Raw genomic sequence first — 20,647 nt, forward strand, 5'->3', positions numbered from 1 at the left:
ATATATTTGAGATTCATCCATTTTGTTCTCTGTGTCAGTAGTTCATTCCTTTTTCATTGCTGAGTAGTAGTCCATTGCATGGGCATACCACAGTTGTTCATCTGTTTACCAGGTTAAGTATACTTGGGTTATTTCCAGTTTGGGGCAATTATGAATAATACTCCTATGAACTATAAACGTTCATGTTCAGTGTTTGTGTGAGCACATGTTTTCTTTTCTCTTAGGTAAATACCTAAAATTGGGTTACTGAGTAAGTGTCTAACTTTATCAGAAACTACCAAGCTGTTTTCCATATTGGTTGTACCATTCTACATTCCTACCAGCAATGTATGACATTTCCCCTGCTCATGCATTTGGTATAGTCAGGTTTGAAGTTTGTTTTTTTAAAATTAATAATTTTAGACATTCTGGTGAGTGTATAGGGCTCATGACCTTTTAAATGTTTATGATACAAAGAAATGCATACAGGCTCACATCTGTAATCCCAGCACTTTGGGAGGTCAAGGCAGGAGGATCACTTGAGCCCAGGAGTTTGAGGCTGTAATGAGCTATGATTGTGCCATTGCACTCCAGCATGGGTGACAGACTGAGACCCTGTCTCAAAATGAAAAAAAAGTAGGTATTTTGCAAATGATTATTACCTACTATGTGTACCTAATACGTGCCAGGTAGTATACTACTTATACTACTTTTTCTTTTCTTTTTTCTTTTTTTTTTTTTGAGATGGAGTTTTGCTCTTGCTGTCCAGACTGAAGTGCAGTGGCACGATCTCTGCTCACTGCAACCTCTGCCTCCCAGGTTCAAGCGAGTCTCCTGCCTCAGCCTCCCAAGTAGCTGACATTACAGGTATGCACCACCACGCCCGGCTAATTTTGTATTTTTAGTAGAGACGGGGTTTCACCATGTTGGCCAGGCTGGTCTCAAACTCCTGACCTCAGGTGACCCACCTGCCTTGGCCTCCCAAAGTGCTGGGATTACAGGTGTGAGCCACCACGCCTGGCAAGGTAATATACTACTACTTTCCAAATCTCAGGGGCAGCTGATATCATGCAAAGGGCACCCCCTTGATAGCCTGAAAAGCTCAAATTCCAGTTCTGTTGAAGGCTTGACATAGGGTCTTGGGGATATCACCCAACCTCTTGAGCCTCCATGTATTCATTGTAACTTGATGAGCAGTGCCTCCTTGCAGGATTTGGTGTGAAAACCAAGTGAGATAATTCAGGGAAAGCTCCTAGCCCACAGATGGAGCTCGCTGGCTGAGAGTTGTTACTAGCTATGCTCTTCATGGACGTTTCTGCTTTCCTGGGACCATTTGTTCTGGCCGCAAGCCTGGTTGCTTCTACCTTCAGGATATACTGCGAACAGAGCCCGTCCTCACACCTCATACCCCTCACATGCTGTCACTTGGCCCGGCCACTGTGATATCTCTGGGGGTGATTGCTAGAGCTTCCCACCTGCCCTTCCTGCTCCCACACTTGTCCTCTGGCGTCTTCACACAGATTCTTTCAAATCTGAAAGCTGAGCTAGTTTTCAGCTCCCAGCCCTCCAGTAGCATGGGGTTAGAAGCCCATCTAATGTCTCCCTCCTTGTGCTCCACCAGGCCCTTTGGGATGACCCCTGGCTGCCTCTCAGAGTTCCCCCTTCCCTTGCCCCATCTCACCTCCCTCCCTCAGCACACTTCCACCTCAGGACTCTTGCACCTGCTGCTCGTTCAGCCTGGATGCTGTTCCTCCAGAAATCCGCCCGATGCACTCCCTCACTTCTCTCCAGTCTCTGCCTCATTGGCCCTCGGACAGGCGTCCTTGTCCACCTGCCTCACGTAGTGCTCCTGGCAACTCTGCCCCTGACTCTGCTTCACATAATGAAAATCGTTTTATCTATTTTGTTTCTTTTTTTTTTTAGACAGAGTCTCGCTCTGTCACCCAGGCTGGAGTGCAGTGGTGCGAGTGGCAAGCTCCGCCTCCCGGGTCCATGCCATTCTCCTGCCTCAGCCTCCTGAGTAGCTGAGACTACAGGCGCCCGCCACTGCGCTGGGCTAATTTTTTTGTATTTTTAGTAGAGACAGGGTTTCACCGTGGTCTCGATCTCCTGACCTCGTAATCCACACGCCTCGGCCTCCCAAAGTGCTGGGATTACAGGCGTGAGCCACCGCACCCGGCTTCTATTTTATGTTTCTTAGATTAGTGTCCTGTCTCCATTTTTGGAGGGCAGAGAGTTGGTCTTTTGTTCACTGCTGTTTCCCAGTGCCTGGCCCATAGCCAGTCCTCAATAAAAATCTGGGGACTGGCTGGGAGTGGTGGCTCACAACTGTAATCCCAGCACTTTGGGAGGCTGAGGCGGGCAGATCACATGAGATCAGGAGTTTGAGACCATCCTGGGCAACATGGTGAAACCCTGTCACTACCAGAAAATACAAAAATTAGCTGGACATGGTGGCACGCGCCTGTAGTACCAGCTACTTGGGAGGCTGAGGCAGGAGAATCGCTTGAACCTGGGAGGCGGAGGTTGCAGTGAGCCGAGATGGCACCACTGCACTCCAGCCTCAGTGACAGAGTGAGACTCTGTCTCAAACAAAACAAAACAAAAGATCTGGGGACTGACAGAATGAATTGTGTGACTCAGACACGACAAGGCCATCACCTCGTACTTACTAATCATCACCACCACTATGTCCATGAGGTCATGGGACTTTCACATCTGCCCACTTCCCCAGCACGACGCTCTGTTATTCGTCTCTGTATCCCAGGGCTTAGCACGTAGCAAGTGCTTGAAAAATACCCTCTGGCCTGGATTCACGCCAGCTCTGCCCACCCTCCAACACGGTACATTTTCATTTTCTTCCTTGAGGTGACTGAAGGTCAAAGAGGTAAAATGATGTGTCCAAGGCACGTAGCATTCCTGTGCACTCTCTCAGGGACCGGGACGCAGGTCTCCAACCTCTGACCGTGACCCCACACCTTTGTCCTCACCTTACTGCCTGTCCCGCCCTCATGGCTTGATGCCAGGACCTGCTTCTTTTTGAAGATGGCCACAATAAGAGTATTTACACCATGGAAATGGGCAAACATGAAAATTGGCATATCAGCCCCTCTGACCTGTCATCCCCCAACAAAGAGCTAGTTGTTCCATTTTTACCAGCACCTCACTGGACAGGGAGCCTGGCATTCTGGGGAGACTGAGGGAAGCCATCTTAGCTCACATAGCCCTGTCTCGATCTTACAACCAGACCACAAGCCCCTCGAGGGTGGCCAAGATGCCTTATCCATCTCTTTTCCCCACTCCTGTCCTCACTCTCTGTCCTGGGCTTGCTGCCAGCTAGATTTGGGCCTAGGGAAACACTGAGCTTCTTCAGGTTGAAGGCCAAGGTAGGGGTGAGGGCATCTTCCTACTGGTACTGCTGGCCTGCCCTGGCCTCTGCCTGGCCACCGTATTCCTGTTCTTACTGCCTGGGGGAGCTCAGCACTGACATGCTAGAGCCATTTCCACCTCTGAACTGTTCTTCTCACCCTCTTCTCTCTATGATTCTCAGATTTCTCATCTTTGCCATTATCATGTCTCACTTTCTTTTTTTCTAGGAATAAAAACAAAAGTTAATTTTTGATGAGCACCTACCATGTGCTTTCTTTTTATTGGCTCATGTAATCCTTATACCAGCTCCATTGTACAGAATGAGAACAGAGAGGCACAGAGAGGTTCAGCAACTTGCCCAAAATCACACAGCTGGTAAATAGGGAAGCCAGAGCTCAGTCTAGATGATCCGAGACCTCTCTGGAAAGCAGCAGTGAGCACATCAGACATAGAATTGTAAAACATGGGTTTGAATACAGGCTCTGTCACCTCCTGTGACTTTGCTGTCTAGGTCTCAGCTTCCTTCCTCATTCACAAGGTGGGACGATGAACATGCACCCCATCCATTCATAGGGTGATTTCAAAGTCAAATTATGTAACAGGCGTAAAAGGATATTGAAAATGGGAAAGTGGGCTGGACGCGGTGGCTCATGCCTGTAATCTCAGCACTTTGGGAGGCTGAGGCAGGCAGATCACTTGAGGCCAGAAATTTGAGACCAGCCCGGCTAACATGGCGAAACCCCTTCTCTACTAAATATACAAAAATTAGCCAGGCTGGTGCATGCCTGTAATCCCAGCTATTTAGGAGTCTGAGGCAGGAGAATCACTTGAACTGGGGAGGCAGAGTTTGCAGTGAGCCAAGATCATGCCACTGCACGCCAGCCTGGGCGACAGAGCAAGACTCCATCTCAAAAATTAAAAAAAAAAAAAAAAAGAAAAGAAAAGAAAAAAAGAAAGAAAGAAAAGAAAATGGTAAATTGCTCAGCAAATGAGTGGATTATTAGTATATGGTTCTGTTTTCCAATTTTGATTTCCTCTCTTGCCTCTCAGAAGAATTCTTTGTCTGCTTCTGTTGTACCAGCATGCACAGTGCCCAGCAAGCTCCCACATGCAGAGGAGATCAGGCAGTGTTGACTTCTCTTCCTGTGTTCTCTGCTGGGCTCTAATTTCTCTGATTTTTTTTTTTTTTTTTTTTTTTTTTTTTTTTTTTGAGATGGAGTCTCGCTCTGTCGCCCAGGCTGGAGTGCAATGGCACAGTCTCGGCTCACTGCAACCTCTGCCTCCCAGGTTCAAGTGATTCTTCCACCTCAGCCTCCCAAGTAGCTGGGATTACAGGTGCATGCCACCACGCCCAGCTAATTTTTTTATTTTTGTAGAGACGGGGGTCTCACCATGTTGGCCAGGCTGGTCTTGAACTCCTGACCTCAGGTGATCCTCCCGCCTTGGCCTCCCAAAGTGCTGGGATTACAAGCGTGAGCCACCGTGCCCGGCTCTAATTTCTCAAGTCTTTCAAGGAGACTCAATTCACCTCTCCTTTTCTCTTTCCATCATCAAGCCCAGACTCAGAGAGTGGGTGGGTTCACCCCAGCAGGCTCCTAGTGCTCAGACCAACACCAGTACTGCCACTCCTTGAATGGAGTCAGGACATGAATACATCTTAGACGTTTTAATGAAAGCCAGTTGGAAGTTATGCTTCACTTTCTAGAAACAGGCTTGAGTAAACTTTTTAGAAACATATTAATTTTTGTGGAGCAAGGCAATATATCCTGGTCTGACTTTATTTTTAAAATTATTTTGGGGGGCGTGGGGGTAAGGGGAGGGAGAGCATTAGGACAAATAGCTAATGCATACAGGGCTTAAAACCTAGATGACGGGTTGATAGGTGCAGCAAACCACCATGGCACATGCATACCTATGTAACAAACCTGCACACTCTGCATATGTATCCCGGAACTTAAAGTAAAATAAATAAACACATAAATACATAAATACATAAAATTATTTTTAATATACAATAATCCCTTGCTATCCATGGGAGATTGGTTCTGGGAACCGCCCCCCCTCCACCGCAGATACCAAAATCTTCAGATGCTCAAGTCCCTGATATAAAATGGTACCATATTTGCATGTAACCTATGCCCATCCTTCCACATACTTTAAATTGGGGGGGGTCCCCAAACCCCAGACCGTGGACCAGTACCAGCCTATACCTGTCAGGAACAGAGCCACACAGCAGGAGGCAAGCATCTGGCAAGCTAGCATGACCGTATGAGCTCCCCCTCCTGTCAGATCAGCAGCGGCATTAGATTCTCAGAGGCGCGCAAACCGTACTGCAAACTGAGCATTCGAGGGGTCTAGGCTGCGCGCTCTTTATGAGACTATAACGCCTGATGATCTGAGGTGGAACAGTTTTATGCCCCTGTCAATGGAAAAATTGTCTTCCACAAAACCAGTCCCTGGTGTCAAAAAGTTTGGAGATTGCTGCTTTAAATCATCTCTAGATTATTTATAATGTCTAATATACTGTAAAAAAATACGTAAATAGGCTGGGCATGGTGGCTTACACCTGTAATCCTAGCATTTTGGGAGGCCGAGGTGGGCGGACCACCTGTCAGGAGTTTGAGACCAGCCTGGCCAACATGGCGAAACCCCGTCTCTACTAAAAATACAAAAATTAGCTCGGTGTGGTGGTGCACTCCTGTAATCCCAGCTACTGGGGAAGCTGAGGCAGGAGAATGGCTTGAACCCAAGAGGGGGAGGTTGCAGTGAGCCAAGATCACGCCACTGCACTCCAGGCTGGGTGACAGAGCAAGACTCCATCTCAAAAAAAAAAAAAAAAAAAAATAGCCGGGTGTGGTGGCAGGCACCTACCTGTAATCACAGCTACTCAAGAGGCTGAGGTAGGAGAATCACTTGAACCCAGGAGGCAGAAGTTGCAGTGAGCCAAGATCACGCCATTGCACTCCAGCCTGGGTGACAATAGTGAGACTGTCTCAAAAAAAAAAAAAAGTATATGTATACGTAAATAGTTGTTAGGCTATATTGTTTAGAGAACAATGATTTTTTTTTTTTTTGAGACAGGGTCTCACACCATCACCCAGGTTGAAGTGCAGTGGCCTAATCTCGGCTGACTGCAGTCTCCATCTCCCAGGCTCAAGTAATCCTCCCACCTCGGTCTCCTGAGTAGCTGGGACTACAGGCACATGCCACCACATTCAGCTAATTATTTTGTATTTTTGGTAGAGATGGGGTTTTGCCATGTTCCTCAGGCTGGAAGAATAATGATTCTTTTTAAAGTCTATATGTATTCAGTACAGATGCAAACACCCATTTTAAAAAATATTTTTGATTCATGGTTGGTTAAATCTGTGGATATGGAACCCACAGATATGGAGGGCTGACTGTATTTTATCATGTCATTAGAATACATCACTTTTTTTGAAGCATAATTTAAAATAAAGTGCATAGAACTTAAGTGTATGGATTGATGACTTTTCACGTGTGTTCACCCACGTAACCATCAAGATCCAGAATGAAGGCTCAGAAGATGTCCAGGGCCCCGGAGAGCAACCTTGTGCCCCCTCCCAGTCAGTACCCACCCCGCAGTAGTGATTTAATTTTGGATAGGCAATACATTCACATGGTACAATTCAAAAAGTACAAAAGGTAAACTAGAAAATCTCCCTCCCATCCTGCTGCCAGAGACCCATTTTTTGGAGGGGTGGAGGAGAGACAGGGTCTTGCTCTGTCACCCAAGCTGGAGTGCAGTGACACAATCACGGCTCACTACAGCCTTAACCTCCCCGGCTCAAGTGATCCTCCCACCTCAACCTCCTGAATAGCTGGGACTACAGGCGCACTCGGCTGTACCTGGCTAATTGTTTGTATTTTTTGTAGATACAGAGTCTCACCATGTTGTCCAGGCTGGTCTTGAACTCCTGGGCTCAACCCATCTGCTCAACTCAGCCTCCCGAAGTGTTGAGATTACAGGTGTGAGCCACTGCGTCCAGCCTCAGACACGCATTTTTTCTCCCATGAGAAAATATTACTGGTTTCTTGCAGACGCTTCCAAAGAAAGGAGATACACACACTTTATATATTATATCATATCATATTATACTATATTAATTTTCTCACCTTTTTACACTAAAGATACATAACTAGTCAATTGGGTACTTTTTACTTAACAACTTACAATGCTAGAATCATTTCAATAATTAGCAAATTAATATATTTACCAAAAAGTGCCCCTTACAAAAGAGTTGGTTTATTAAAATTCAAACCTTCATTACCAAACACTTCAGTGATGCTTGGCTTTACAGCCCTCTGAAGGTCCTTAGGCAGCAAGCCCTGCTGCTACATCAGAAAATGCAATTCAATTAGGAAGACGTGATTCATGTTAACTTTTCGGCAGCCCTCCCAATAAACCGTGCTGTGAGATTCTGCCGTCTTGGTATTACCTCTTCCTTTATAGCTGTTATCAATAATAACCACACGGATTTATATTAGCAATAACTCATGAGCTCTAAAGAACATGTGTAAGACACACACAAAAATGTGACTGAAATTTGAAGCATAAATTGTGGAATTTCTCAAAGGCCTGAATTATTGGAGCTTATTAGGTTGAGGTGAATCAAAGTGGAAAGAACTATTTTGCCCTTTTAGATGTATTAAGCAGTTTTCCTGGGAAATTGGTCAAGAGAACCCACTGGTGTTGTGTGAACTTCTCGGAAAGAGCAGGTCTGGCCCTGCCAGAAGGCAGCTGAGAGAGTTGGGCTGGGCTGAGTTCCAGGAAACAGAGTAGGGGCTAGTTAGGAGTGGGAAGGCTAGCAGGATGATGCAAATTCAAATCCCCAGGTACATCAGCAAGGCCAGAGGGTATAAACAGAGCCCCAAACCAGAGCCACAGGCAGTGGGCAGGGCTCTGGAGCTGGACTGGCTGAGAATGGGCTTAGGTGCAAGTTGGGAGACACTGGATCATCGCCAAGAATAAGGGCAAAGTCTGGCTGAGCGCGGTGGCTCACACCTGTAATCCTAGCACTTTGGGAGGCCAAGGCGGGCAGATCATGAGGGCAGGAGTTCGAGACCAGCCTGGCCAATATGGTGAAACCTCGTCTCTACTAAAAATACAAAAATTAGCCGGGCGTGGTGGCACGTGCCTGTAGTCCCAGCTACTCAGGAGGCTGAGGCAGTAGAATTGCTTGAACCCAGGAGGCGGAGGTTGCAGGGAGCCGAGACTGCACCACTGCACCCCAGCCTGGGTGACAGAGCGAGACTCCATCTCAAAAAAAAAAAAAAAAGAATAAGGGCAGGGCAAAGTCCACTAGTCTCTGGGAGAGTGTGTGGGGCACGCTGACTCAGTATGGGAACAGATACATATGGGCTTTGCAAAGGGTCCACATGGAGAATTGTAACAGTAATAGCCCCAAACAGAATCAAGTTCTCTGTGTCCATGCTCTTTTGCAATGTAACTTTGTTGCTTCCACTACCACAAGGTGGAATCTATTTCACCACCCCTTGAATCTGAGTTGGTCTTGTGACTTGCTGTGACCAATAGGATGTGGCAGAAGTGATGCTGAGCAGGCCGGGCATGGTGGCTAATGCCTGAAATCCCAGCACTTTGGGAGGCAGAGGTGGGTGGATCGCTTGAGGCCAAGAGTTTGAGATCAGCCTGGGCAATGGTAAAACCCAGTCTCTACAAAAAAATTTTTTTTTAAATTTAGCCAGGCGTGGTGGTATGCACCTGTAGTCCCAGCTACTCTGGAGGCTGAGGTGGGAGGATCACTTGAGCCCAGGGGGCCAAGGTTGCAGTAAGCTATGATCACGCCATTGCACTCCAGCCTTGGTGACAGAGTGAGACTCCATCTCAAAAAAAAAAAAAAGTGATGCTGGGCAGCTTCTGGGGCTGGGCTTCTGCTTTCGTGCTTTTGGAGTGCTTTCATAATTACGTGAGGAACCTGGCCTGAAAGACCACAGGAAGAGAGAGGCCCAGGCACCCCAGCCAGTCTAGACCACCTAACCCAGCGAAGCCATTAGCAGATTGTTGCTGTGTGAATGAAAACAGCAGAGGAACCATCTAGCCAACCCACAGAATTGCAAGAATAATAAACAGCTGTTCTAAGTCACTAAGTTTAGGGATGGATTGTTACACAGCATTACATAACTGATACATTCATCTACACTATCAGCGTACCACTCAGGTCAACAAAGGGTATCTCATGTTGTGCAAACTCAGAATTGAGACCTAAATTGTAAGCATTTTATGTGTTAATAATTATATTCTCCAGAACCCTTTCGCATGTTCCTTTTATTTTTCTGAGGCAGGGTCTTGCTCTGCAGCCCAGGCTGGAGTATACTGGCATGATCGTGGCTCACTGAAGCCTTGACCCTCTGGGATCAAGTAATCCTTCCACCTCAGTCTCCTGAGCAGCTGGGACCACAGAAACATGCCACCATGCGTGGGTAATTTTCGTTTGTTTGTTTGTTTTGAGATGGAGTCTCTCTCTTTCGCCCAGGCTGGAGTGCAGTGGCACAATCTCGGCTCACTGAAAGCTCCGCCTCCCGGGTTCACGTCTTTCTCCTGCCTCAACCTCCCAAGTAGCTGGGACTACAGGTGCCCACCACTGCGCCTGGCTAATTTTTTTTTTTTTGTATTTTTTTAGTAGAGACGGGGTTTCACCGTGTTAGCCAGGATGGTCTCGATCTCCTTATCTAGTGATCCACCTGCCTCGGCCTCCCAAAGTGCTGGGATTACAGGCGTGAGCCACCACGCCCAGCCATGACTGGCTAATTTTTTTAATTTTTTGTAGAGATGGGATTGCACCATGTTGCCCAGGCTGTTCTCAAATTCCTGGGCTCAAGCAATCCGCCTGCCTCGGCCTTGAAAAGTGCTAGGATTACAGGCATGAGCCACCACACTCAGCTCCACAGGTTCTATCTAATTTGTCATGACAACCCATTGAGAAAGAGGAAAAGGAAATGTGGTATCTCTCCATTAAACCGATAAGAAAACTGAGGCTCAGAGAGATATGTGGCTGTCCCAAGATTACTCAGCAAATCAGTAAAGGTGCTGTTATAGACTGAACTGTGTTCCCCCAAAATTTATATGATGAAGCCCTAGTCCCCAATGTGATTATATTTGGAGATAGGACCTTTAAAGAGGTAATTAAGATTAAAGGAGGTCATAAGGGCCTTAATCCAACATGACTGGTATCATAAGTAAAAGAAGAGACAGGCTGGGTATGGTGGCTCACGCCTGTAATCCCAGCAATTTGGGAGGCTAAGGCGGGAGGATCGCCTGAGGTCAGGAGTTTGTGACCAGACTGGCCAACATGGTGAAACCCTGTCTCTACTAAAAATACAAAAATTAGCTGGGCGTGGTTGTGGGCGCCTGTAATCCCAGCTACTCAGGAGGCTGAGGCAGGAGAATCACTTGAACCCAGGAAGTGGAGGTTGCAGTGAGCTGAGATCGTGCCACTGCACTCCAGCCTGGGCAACAAGAGTGAAACTCTGTCTTAAAAAAAGAAAAAAAAAGAAAAAGAAGAGACATCAGGGATGCGTGTGCAGAGGAAAGGCAGCAGTGAGAAGGCGCCGTCTGCAAGTCAAGGAAAGAGGCCTCAGGAGAAAAAAACCTGTGATACTTTGATCTTAGACTTGCAGCCTCCAGAACTATGAGACAATAAATTTCTGTTGTTTAAGCGACCCAGTTTGTGGTATTTTCTTATGGCAGAAACTAATATAGCAACTAAACTAGCAAACTAATATAGATACCGCTACTCAAATTTAGCTCTTATGCTTTCTTAGAAGGAATTTTCTTAAAACAATGACATACCATTTCTTGCATATCAAATTGGCAGAGATTTTTAATTAAAAGATAAACTTAGTGCTAGTAAGGATACAGAGAAATTGACTTTCTCAATCACCAGGGGTTGGAATCTAAATTAGTACAACTTTCTAAAGGAGATTTGGCAATACATATAGAAAGTCTTTAAAATCTACTTACTAACATATGGTAATAGCAAAATATTGGAAATAACCTATGGCAGACTGTATTTTCTAAAGATGGAAGCACTGATATATCCCATTTCCCATGCTCTTCTTATAATGTGATGTTAGCATCCTCCTTTGAGAGGTGGGGTCAGTTCCCTCTGCTTGAACCTGGGCAAACCTTTGTAGTTGCCATAACCAATAGAATGTAGTGGAAGCAAAGGTGTGTGGCTTCCAAGGCTCGGTTATAAAAGGCATCACAGCTTCTGCCTCAGCTTCCTGGACAGCTTCCAGAGGACACTCAAGCAGCTCTGTGGAGAGATCCATGTAGAGAGGAACTGAGGCCCCCACCTACAGCCAGCACCAGCTTTCCAGCTGTATGAGTGAGTAACTCTAGACATAGATTTTCTTGAGCCCAGTATGGTGGCTCATGCCTGTAATCCCAGCACTTTGAGAGGCCAAGGTAGGGGATTGCTTGAGCCTAGGAGTTTGAAACCAGCCTGAGAAAAACAGTGAGACTCCTATTGCTACAAAAAATTGAAAAATTAGCTAGGCCTGGTGGCACACACCTGTGGTCCCAGCTACTCAGGAGGCTGAGGTGGGAGGATCGCTTGAGCCCAGTTCGAGACTAGCCTGAGCAACATACTAAGACCTCATCTCCAAAAACAGTAATAATAAATTTTTTTAGAAAGAAAGAAGTAGATCTTCTAGTCCCAGTTGAGCCTTCAGATACCTTCAGCCTCAATTTGCATCTGACTACAGCCACATGAAAGACCCCAAGTGAGCACTGCCCAGATGAATCCTTCTCAAATTTCTGACCAGCAAAAAACTGTATAAGAAAATAATTTTTTATTGTTTTTCTAAGCCACTGAACTTCTGGATAATATGTTATACAGTCATATATAACTAATATGTAACCATCAATAAGGGACTACGTCTATCCAACAGGGGACTACTTAAATATATTATGGTAAATGCATATAATAAAATATTATGTAGTACTGACTTGGAAAACTCTACAAGATAATTTCTTAAGTGAAAAAATGCAAAGCACAGAATAGTATAGAGGATACTGCTGTCTTAGTTCATTTTGTGTTGCTATAACAGAATACCACAGACTGGGTAATTTATAAAGAAAATACATGTATTTGGCTCATAGTTCTGGAGGCTGGGAAATCCAAGAGCATGATGGTGGCATCTGGTGACAGCCTTTGTGCTGCATCATCCCATGGCAGAAAGTGGAAGGGCAAGAGAGGGCAAGAGCAAGAGAGCAAAAGGGGGCCAGACTCACTTTTTTTCTTTCTTTTTTGGGACAGAGTCTCGCTCTGTCACCCAGGCTGGCGTGCAGTGGTGCGATCTCAGCTCACTGCAACCTCCACCTCCCGGGTTCTAGCAATTCTCCTGCCTCAGCCTCCTGAGTAGCTGGGATTACATGCACGTGCCACCACGCCCGGCTAATTTTTTTTTGTATTTTTAGTAGAGATGGGGTTTCACTGTGTTAGCCAGGATGGTCTTGATCTCCTGACCTCGTGATCCGCCCACCTCGGCCTCCCAAAGTGCTAGGATTACAGGCATGATCCACTGCGCCCGGCCCCAGACTCACTTTTATAATATGCCCATTCTTAAAATAACTAACCCATTCCCACAGTAATTGCATTATCCTGGCTCTGCCCTCATGACCTAATCACCTCTCATTAGGCCTCGCTTCCCAACACTGTTGCATTGGAGATTGAGTTTCCAACACATGAACTTTGGTGGACACATTCAAACCATAGCAACTACCATTTGTGGAAAAAAAAAAAAAAATAGCTAGGCACAGTGGCTTATGCCTGTAATCCCAGCATTTGGGGAGGCTGAAGCAGGAGGATCACTTGAGGCCAAGAGTTCGAAATCAGCCTGGGAAACATAGCAAGACCTCATCTCTATGAAAAATACAAAAATTAACTGGATGTTGTGGCATGTGTGCCTGTAGTCACAGCTGCTGGGGAGGCTGAGGCAGGAGAATCACTGGACCCCAGGAGTTCAAGGTTGCAGTGAGCTATGATAACATCACTGCACTCCAACCTGGGCAACATAGAGAGAACTCGTTTCTAATAAAAATTAAAACAAAACAAAATAAAGCAGCCTGTCATAGTGGCACATGCCTATAGTCCCAGCTACTTGGGAGACTGAGGCAGGGGGATCACTGAAGCCCAGGAGTTTGAATTGCAGTGAGCTACAATTGCACCACTGCACTCCAGCCTGGGCGACAGAACAAGACCCTGTCTCTGAATATATATATATATATATAAAATATATATATTTATATATAATATATATTTATATATATTTTATGTATATATAATATATATTTATATATATTTTATGTATATATAATATATATTTATATATATTTTATGTATATATTATATATATTTATATATATTTTATGTATATATTATATATATTTATATATATTTTATGTATATATTATATATATTTATATATTTTATGTATATATATTATATATATTTATATATATTTATATATTTTATGTATATATATTATATATATTTATATATATTTTATGTATATATATTATATATATTTATATATATTTTATGTATATATATTATATATATTTATATATATTTTATGTATATATATTATATATATTTATATATATTTTATGTATATATTATATATATTTATATATAATATATATTTTATATATTTATATATTATATATATTTTATATATATTTATATATTATATATTTATATATTTTATATATATTATATATATTTATATATTATATATTTTATATATATTATATATATTTATATATTATATATTTATATATTTTATATATATACACACATAGAGAGATATATGTACATATGCATAGAGATAATACACATATATTTTGTAATGTGTATATATACACCATATATATTATCTATTCAAAAGTAAATAAAGTTGAACATTTTAAAATAATGCTTTGCGGCGCTGCGGCAGTCCAGATCAAAAATGGCGGCAGTTGGTGTGTCCTCGGTTTCTCGGCTGCTGGGTCGGTCCCGCCCACAGCTGGGGCGGCCTATGTCGAGTGGCGCCCATGGCAAAGAGGGCTCAGCTCGCATGTGGAAGACCCTCACCTTCTTCGTCGCGCTCCCCGGAGTGGCAGTCAGCATGCTGAATGTGTACCTGAAGTCGCACCACGGAGAGCACCAGAGACCCGAGTTCATCGCCTACCCCCATCTCCGCATCAGGACCAAGCCGTTTCCCTGGGGAGATGGTAACCATACTCTATTCCATAACCCTCATGTGAATCCACTTCTAACTGGCTACGAAGATGAATAAAGAGAATCTGGACCACTACCCGGGCACCAGGGACCACAGCACTGGTTTGGACCATTACTCTGCACATGGACCAGAAAAAGTATATGGGACCTTAAGCTCACCTTCTTTACTTGTATCAAATGATGACTGGTATACTGGTCTCCCATCCCTTTGCTTGTGGCAGGAGATGGCTTAAATAAATAACTTAAACTTAAAAAAATAAAATAAAATAATGCTTTGTCTTTAACTCAGAAGTTTCGCTTCTACGAATTTATCCTTAGTAAATGATCATGGCAAAGATTTAGCTTAAAGGATGTTATCACAGCTTCATTTGATATTGTGAAAAAGGTAAAACAACCCAATTATTCAACAATAGGAAATTTGTTGAATAGCTTATGCCATTCTCGTACTCGGCCACCGTCTTAAATGGCCTCTTAGAAAATGATCCCATGCCCTGGGAAGTGATCATGATATACTAATTGATAAGAAGTTATGACATGGCACCGTGTAATCTTATCTTTCAAGTCAATTTAATTATATAAGTGTAGATTGAGATGTAGATTAAAACACAGGGAGAGATGAAGATAGATACAGAAACCAAAATGTTAACACTGATCTCTGGGAGGTCCAATTACTGTTGATTTTGTTTTCTTCTTTTTCACCTGTGTTTTTCAACAATAAATGTGCTACTTTGTAAAAACACAAATGCCACAAATTTGTCTCCTTTTTTTATGAAGGATTCCTAGATGATTCTATAAATAGCAGCTCCAGATACAGAATTTGAAACTTTGTTTTTAAAGAGAACAGAGTTTTCAAAGTCAAAGATTACCAGACATACATCGTTGGTTAGAGAGAGCTGCCAGGCCTGTTCTAAGAAGTCCTATCATGTTGGTGACAACACTGACCCCCTCCCAGTCCAGCTGGCCAGTGGTGGCCATGTCCAGAGGGGACATCCTGAGTGCAGGCTGTGTCCCTAAACTACCTCTAATCAAAACTAGTAGGCATGGGAGGCGCCAGAATTTCCATACGATGATCTTGGGACCAGTATACAATCTGCACTTCCAAAGCCAGCCCACTGTTTGTACTTACATCATAGCTTAAAAAGTGGGCTGGGGCCAGCTGGGTGCAGTGGCTCACACCTATAATCTCAGCACTTTGGAAGGCTGAGGCAGGAGGATCACTTGAGGGCAGGAGGATTACTTGAGGTTAGGAATTCGAGATCAGCCTGGGCAATATAGTGAGACCCCCTCTCTAAAACATTCTTTTTAAGCTAGCCAGGTGTGGTGGCTTGTGCCTGTACTCTCAACTACTCTGGAGGCTGAGGTGGGAGGATGGTTTGAGCCCAGGAGTTTGAGGCTGCAGTGAGCTATGATGGTGCCACTGCACTGCAGCCTGGACAACAGAGCAAGACCCCATCTCAAAAAAAAAAAAAAATCATAAGTGTTACAAGTTTAATTCTATGCCCCCAAAACTCCTATATTGAAGTCCTAACCCCAAGTACCTCAGAATGTGATTGCATTTAAAGACAGGATGTTTAAAAAGGTAATTCAGGTAAAATAAGGTCATGAGGATGGGCCCTGATCCAATCAGAAGAGGAAATGAGGAGAGACATGTGCAGAGGAAAGACCACGTGAAGAGAAAGAGAGAAGACGGCTCCCAGCCAAAAAGAGAGGCTTCAGAAACCTGCCCTGATGACACTGTGCTCCTGGACTTCCAGCTTTCAGAACTGTGAGAAAATAAACTTCTGTGTTTAAACCACGCAGTCTATGATACTTTGTTATGAAGACATCATGTTTACTAAAGACATTTTTTTTTTTTTGAGACGGAGTCTCGCTCTTTTACCCAGGGTGGAGTGCAGTGGCGCGATCTCGGCTCACTGCAACCTCCAACTCCCGGGTTCAAGCAATTTTCCTGCCTCAGCCTCCTGAGTAGCTGGGATTCACTTCGCTTCCACGCCCAGCTAATTTTTTGTATTTTAGTAGAGACAGGGTTTCACCCTGTTGCCCAGGCTGGTCTCGAACTCCTGAGCTCAGGCAATCCGCGCACCTTGGCCTCCCAAAGTGCTAGGATTACAGGTGTGAGCCACCATGCCTGGCCCTGAAGACACTTTTTAATGTATACTTCATATAAGACTGAGAAAATGTCCATTGTCCAAAACAAAGACATTTTCTGGTGGTGCCTCTGAGGTATAGAGCTGATGGCAGTTATGGGGACTTTGGGCACCTCCAGCCCCCAGGCACCTCCACTGCAGGCTACAGGTTTGCACCCTGGCCTTCCCAGCAGGCAGAGGTCTAGAAGCAATCCCACCATCCCACGAGCCTGGAGAGCCTGGGTCTCAGCTCCTTGTGGGGCCCCAGGTCCCCGTGCAGAGCTGCAGCCTGGCTCTGAGGCTCTGTCTGGTCTCACCAGTCACGTCTGCAGGGACCTTTTGGGACCTGCTTTTGTCTGTCTGACACTCCTATCAGAGGGGTCTTCCTGCCTCCCAGACCGGACCCCATCTCTAACCCTAGAGGTTCTAGCTCACTCCCTCACCACCACCCTGCTGCTACTAGACCCAGGGATGTGGTTTCTGGCCTGCAGGAAATTCACTGTCTCCATATCCCCAGCCTGTCTTCCAAGTGCGCTAGAGGCCCAGGCATCCTTATTCTTGAGGCCACATGCTTCCACGTGTCAAACATATTCAAATGCACCCACATGCATCACATATAATTTACATAAACCATAGGAGTTAAGTTGCAAATGTCTAGTTAACATTTTGTAGTCATTTAGTAATTTCACTCTTAACAGTTTACTTCCCTACTTTTGAAGCTAATGATGGTCCCCTCCCTGCTGTGGCTCAGGTGTTGCCATGGGCCTTTGCCACTGCTCATGGCTGGGGCACCTCAGTCATGGACCTAGCTGTGGTCCATGCCCAGGGTCCCCTTCTAAGGAAGTCCAGGCATGCACTGGTGTGCCTGACCTAGGGGAGCCCTCCAAACCACCCAACATCCAGGTACAATGGCCCAGTCTCCGTGCAGTGCTGTAGGGCAAGAGGGGCGGCCCATTTCCAAGCCAAGATGGCCTCCTCCTCCTCTCTACACTTGCTCCTTGGCTAGCTCACTCATACCTTCACTTGCTTCCAGCAGATTTTCCACTATGCAAGAAAAGCTAAGGGCTAAGAGGGTCACTTGACATCGTAGAATCCAAAAGTCCTTCCCATTACAGAGATAAGAAAACTGAGGCCCCGAGAATGAAGCGGTGACCTTCAGGTGCATCCTTGCATTTTGTGGAATTTGAATGTGGAACTCTGCCCTGGGCTGAGGTTGAGATTTTGCAGTTGCTCAAGGGGAACCCTGGAAGCAGAGTGCATCCACCCTCCTCAGACCACTGAGACCCTCAGGTTTGTCTTCATCCCAGGTCAGTGGACTTCTCCCAGGTTTTGTTGTCTTCTCTCGGCAACACCCTGCTGAAGCCAGGGGGAAGGCTGGAGATTTGTCCTAGGTGCTGAGTATCTAGGGTTATCAGATAAAATGCAGGATGCCCAGTTACAATTGAATTTTAGATAAATAACAAATAAGTTGTTTAGCATGAAGGTGTCCTAAATGTTGCTGTTTATCTGAAATTCAAATGTAACTGGGCATCCTGCATTTTTATTTACTAAACCTGGCCACCCTGTAAGTATCCCATTTCGTTTGGGCCAGGCGCCTCCCCGCTGCAGCTGTGAGTTTTCCTGCCACCCAACAGTGTGAGTCACACAGCTGTGGACCTCCAGGCAAATGTTTTTGAACAGAACAGCATCACGGTTTAGGGGAATCCCCTCGCTGTCCCCATAACACATGCTTCAGCAAAGCAAAAACCTTAAAACAACATCTCTGGGAGGAAAATAAAGAAGGCACCAAGAGTTCCCAATGACTCGGGGAAGGCCCCAGCCACGGCCACATTAGTGCAGCCAAGATGGCCACGACTAGATGGCTGGCTCTTCACCTCTGGGAGAGGCACAGCTGGCTTTGACAATCGTGGGAAATTGGAGACCAGACCTTCCCAGCCAACTCCTGTCAAGGTCTGATACTTGTCCTTCCCCACCTTTCTGAGAAGAGGCCTACAAGGAAGAATGGGCTCATGGGCTAAGTGAGCCGAGCAGGTTACTTGACTGTGGGATCATGATTGTATCTTTGTCATGGCATCACTGTGGGGATTATAGGAGGAAATTAATGTAAAATGCTTGGCCCAGTACCTGGTGCACAATAAGCACTTACAATCAATGGTGGCTATTGTTATAAGAACGTCAGGACATACACTTGGCCATCAAGCCAGTGGGTCTTCTGAAGAGGGTGAGCTTGGAATTCTCTGGGTGCCCATGGTTTGTTGCCCCTCAGAAAGCTGTGGGCCTCTAATATGGGCATATCCCCTGGACTGGAATCTGCATTAAGCCAGTGTCATCTGTCAGCGCTTTGTTTGGGTTAGTCGTTTTTTTGTTTTGTTTTGTTTGAGACAGAGTCTTGCTCTGTTGCCCAGGCTGGAGTGCAGTGGTGCGATCACAGCTCACTGCAGCGTCGACTTGCCGGGTTCTAGCAATTCTCCCACCACACCCTAGTAGCTGGGACTATAGGCGCACACCACTACCCCCGGCTAATTAAAAAAAATTTTTTTTTAAGAGACAAGGTATCACTGTGTTGTCCAGGCTGGTCTTGAACTCCTGGGCTCAAGTGATCCTCCCGCCTTGGCTTCTTAAAGTGCTGGGATTATAGACGTGAGCCACCGTGGCCAGCCCTGGGTTAGATTTTTAGTCACTCAGCAGGGTCCTGAGGAAGCCGGACTCAGAAGAGTTCCGCTTTGAAGGTGGAAAAAGCAAGTTTTCTACCTGGGATGCCCCCAAGGGTAGCAGGCCATACTTCCTAAGTGTGTGTGTTGGTGGGGAGGGGGGGTATCAAGGAGTTTGTCCCTGGAGAAGGGAGAAAGGAGCGGGCATGGGACGGGGCCTGTGGAACGCACGTGTCTCATTTCCTCTTTCGGAATGTCTGCTGTGGGCCCCAGCAAAGGAACTTCGGTTGGAACTGGGGTGAGGAAGCCCCTGAAGATCAACTTCTCTTCCTTTAACATTTGGCTCTGCTGAGGGCCCTGGGGTTGGAACACCCACCTTCTTAGAAAGAAACTGAAAGGCCTTAGGAGAAACTCCGCCACTTCCCCTTCCTCGGTAAGAGGAACTTGGCGTTGCCCTGACAGGAAAGTCTTGGTGGGGCTTCTCGGAAGCCGCCACCGCTGCACTGCTGAGCAAAACCACAGGTCAGGGGCCAGGCCGGGGGCCAGGCTAGTGAGGACTGGCCATTGATAAAGTCACAGGCTCCATCTAAGCCCATCGGCAGAACTGGGGAGCTGCCAACATTTCCTCTTCCAGCACCGCCTGCCAACTCCTGTTTGGGAGCCACCAACCCCTCAGCTCTGCCAATGGGTCCCTCCCCACTCCCACCAGCCCTCCAACCAGGATCGTTCTGTGTCTGCGTTCTGGACCCCCAGCTATGCCCACCACCCAGCAAAGCTCATTCATCCAGCTCCCATCCCCCACAGAGACACTGACTCTCCCGTGAGGTCCTGGGGGACCTCACGGGCACGCGGAGCTGTGCTTTGGAATAGGTCACACCCTGTGAGCTGCTTCGGATGGCCTTGTAGATTAAGAAAAATGGTCTTTTGCTGGGCACGCAGGAATGCTTGACTTAACGGTGACTGCTATCTGCTGCGTCCATTCGGAGATCAGAAACAGGCTTCTCTCTGGGACTGGGGATGCCTCTCCTCATCCCTGATATATCCAAGGGCAGCTGCTGTGGCAAGGGGGACAGTGCACAGGTACAAATCACATCTCAGGCCAGCCCCAAAGGGGCCGAGAGATCCTTGGGTCCTAAAGGGTCCCAAAGCTTATTTGTATAAGCTTATTTGTACTAAGCTTTAATATAAACGTGTCAGGATGGTGTGGCACCAGAGCCCGGCCACCACTGTGGGGACAGGGTCCAGCCTGCACGGC

At 45.9% G+C, this 20,647-nt stretch overlaps 2 protein-coding genes across 3 annotated transcripts in view; both read left to right on the top strand.

Moving 5' to 3' along the window:
- The window catches only part of FGD2 (FYVE, RhoGEF and PH domain containing 2), a 32,167-nt gene extending 25,345 nt beyond the window's left edge, over nucleotides 1-6,822 (top strand). The window contains exons 16-17 of one of the 2 annotated variants that reach the window (XR_010157989.1): nucleotides 724-846; nucleotides 6,430-6,822. Coding sequence is in view for 1 of the 2 variants with exons in the window: in XM_063812956.1 (XP_063669026.1) it covers nucleotides 724-753 (30 nt within the window). In the remaining variant the exon portion in view is untranslated. Of the gene's footprint in view, nucleotides 1-723; nucleotides 873-6,429 lie in introns of those variants that run through there. The other variant, XM_063812956.1, reaches the window with a different exon arrangement.
- A 7,509-nt stretch (nucleotides 6,823-14,331) lies between these two features.
- LOC462655 (cytochrome c oxidase subunit 6A1, mitochondrial-like) lies at nucleotides 14,332-14,885 on the top strand. Its single transcript, XM_054685746.2, has one exon. It carries the CDS (start codon nucleotides 14,344-14,346, stop codon nucleotides 14,671-14,673), a length of 330 nt encoding a protein of 109 aa, XP_054541721.1. The 5' UTR covers nucleotides 14,332-14,343; the 3' UTR covers nucleotides 14,674-14,885.
- The last annotated feature ends 5,762 nt before the right edge of the window (nucleotides 14,886-20,647 follow it).

The sequence above is a fragment of the Pan troglodytes genome, chromosome 5 (genome assembly GCF_028858775.2).
Source record: "Pan troglodytes isolate AG18354 chromosome 5, NHGRI_mPanTro3-v2.0_pri, whole genome shotgun sequence".
Classification (NCBI taxonomy): domain Eukaryota; kingdom Metazoa; phylum Chordata; class Mammalia; order Primates; family Hominidae; genus Pan; species Pan troglodytes.

Bases quoted from the DNA above. Each gene is read 5' to 3' on its own strand.
- LOC462655 (XM_054685746.2), top strand. From the start codon at position 14,344: ATGGCGGCAGTTGGTGTGTCCTCGGTTTCTCGGCTGCTGGGTCGGTCC.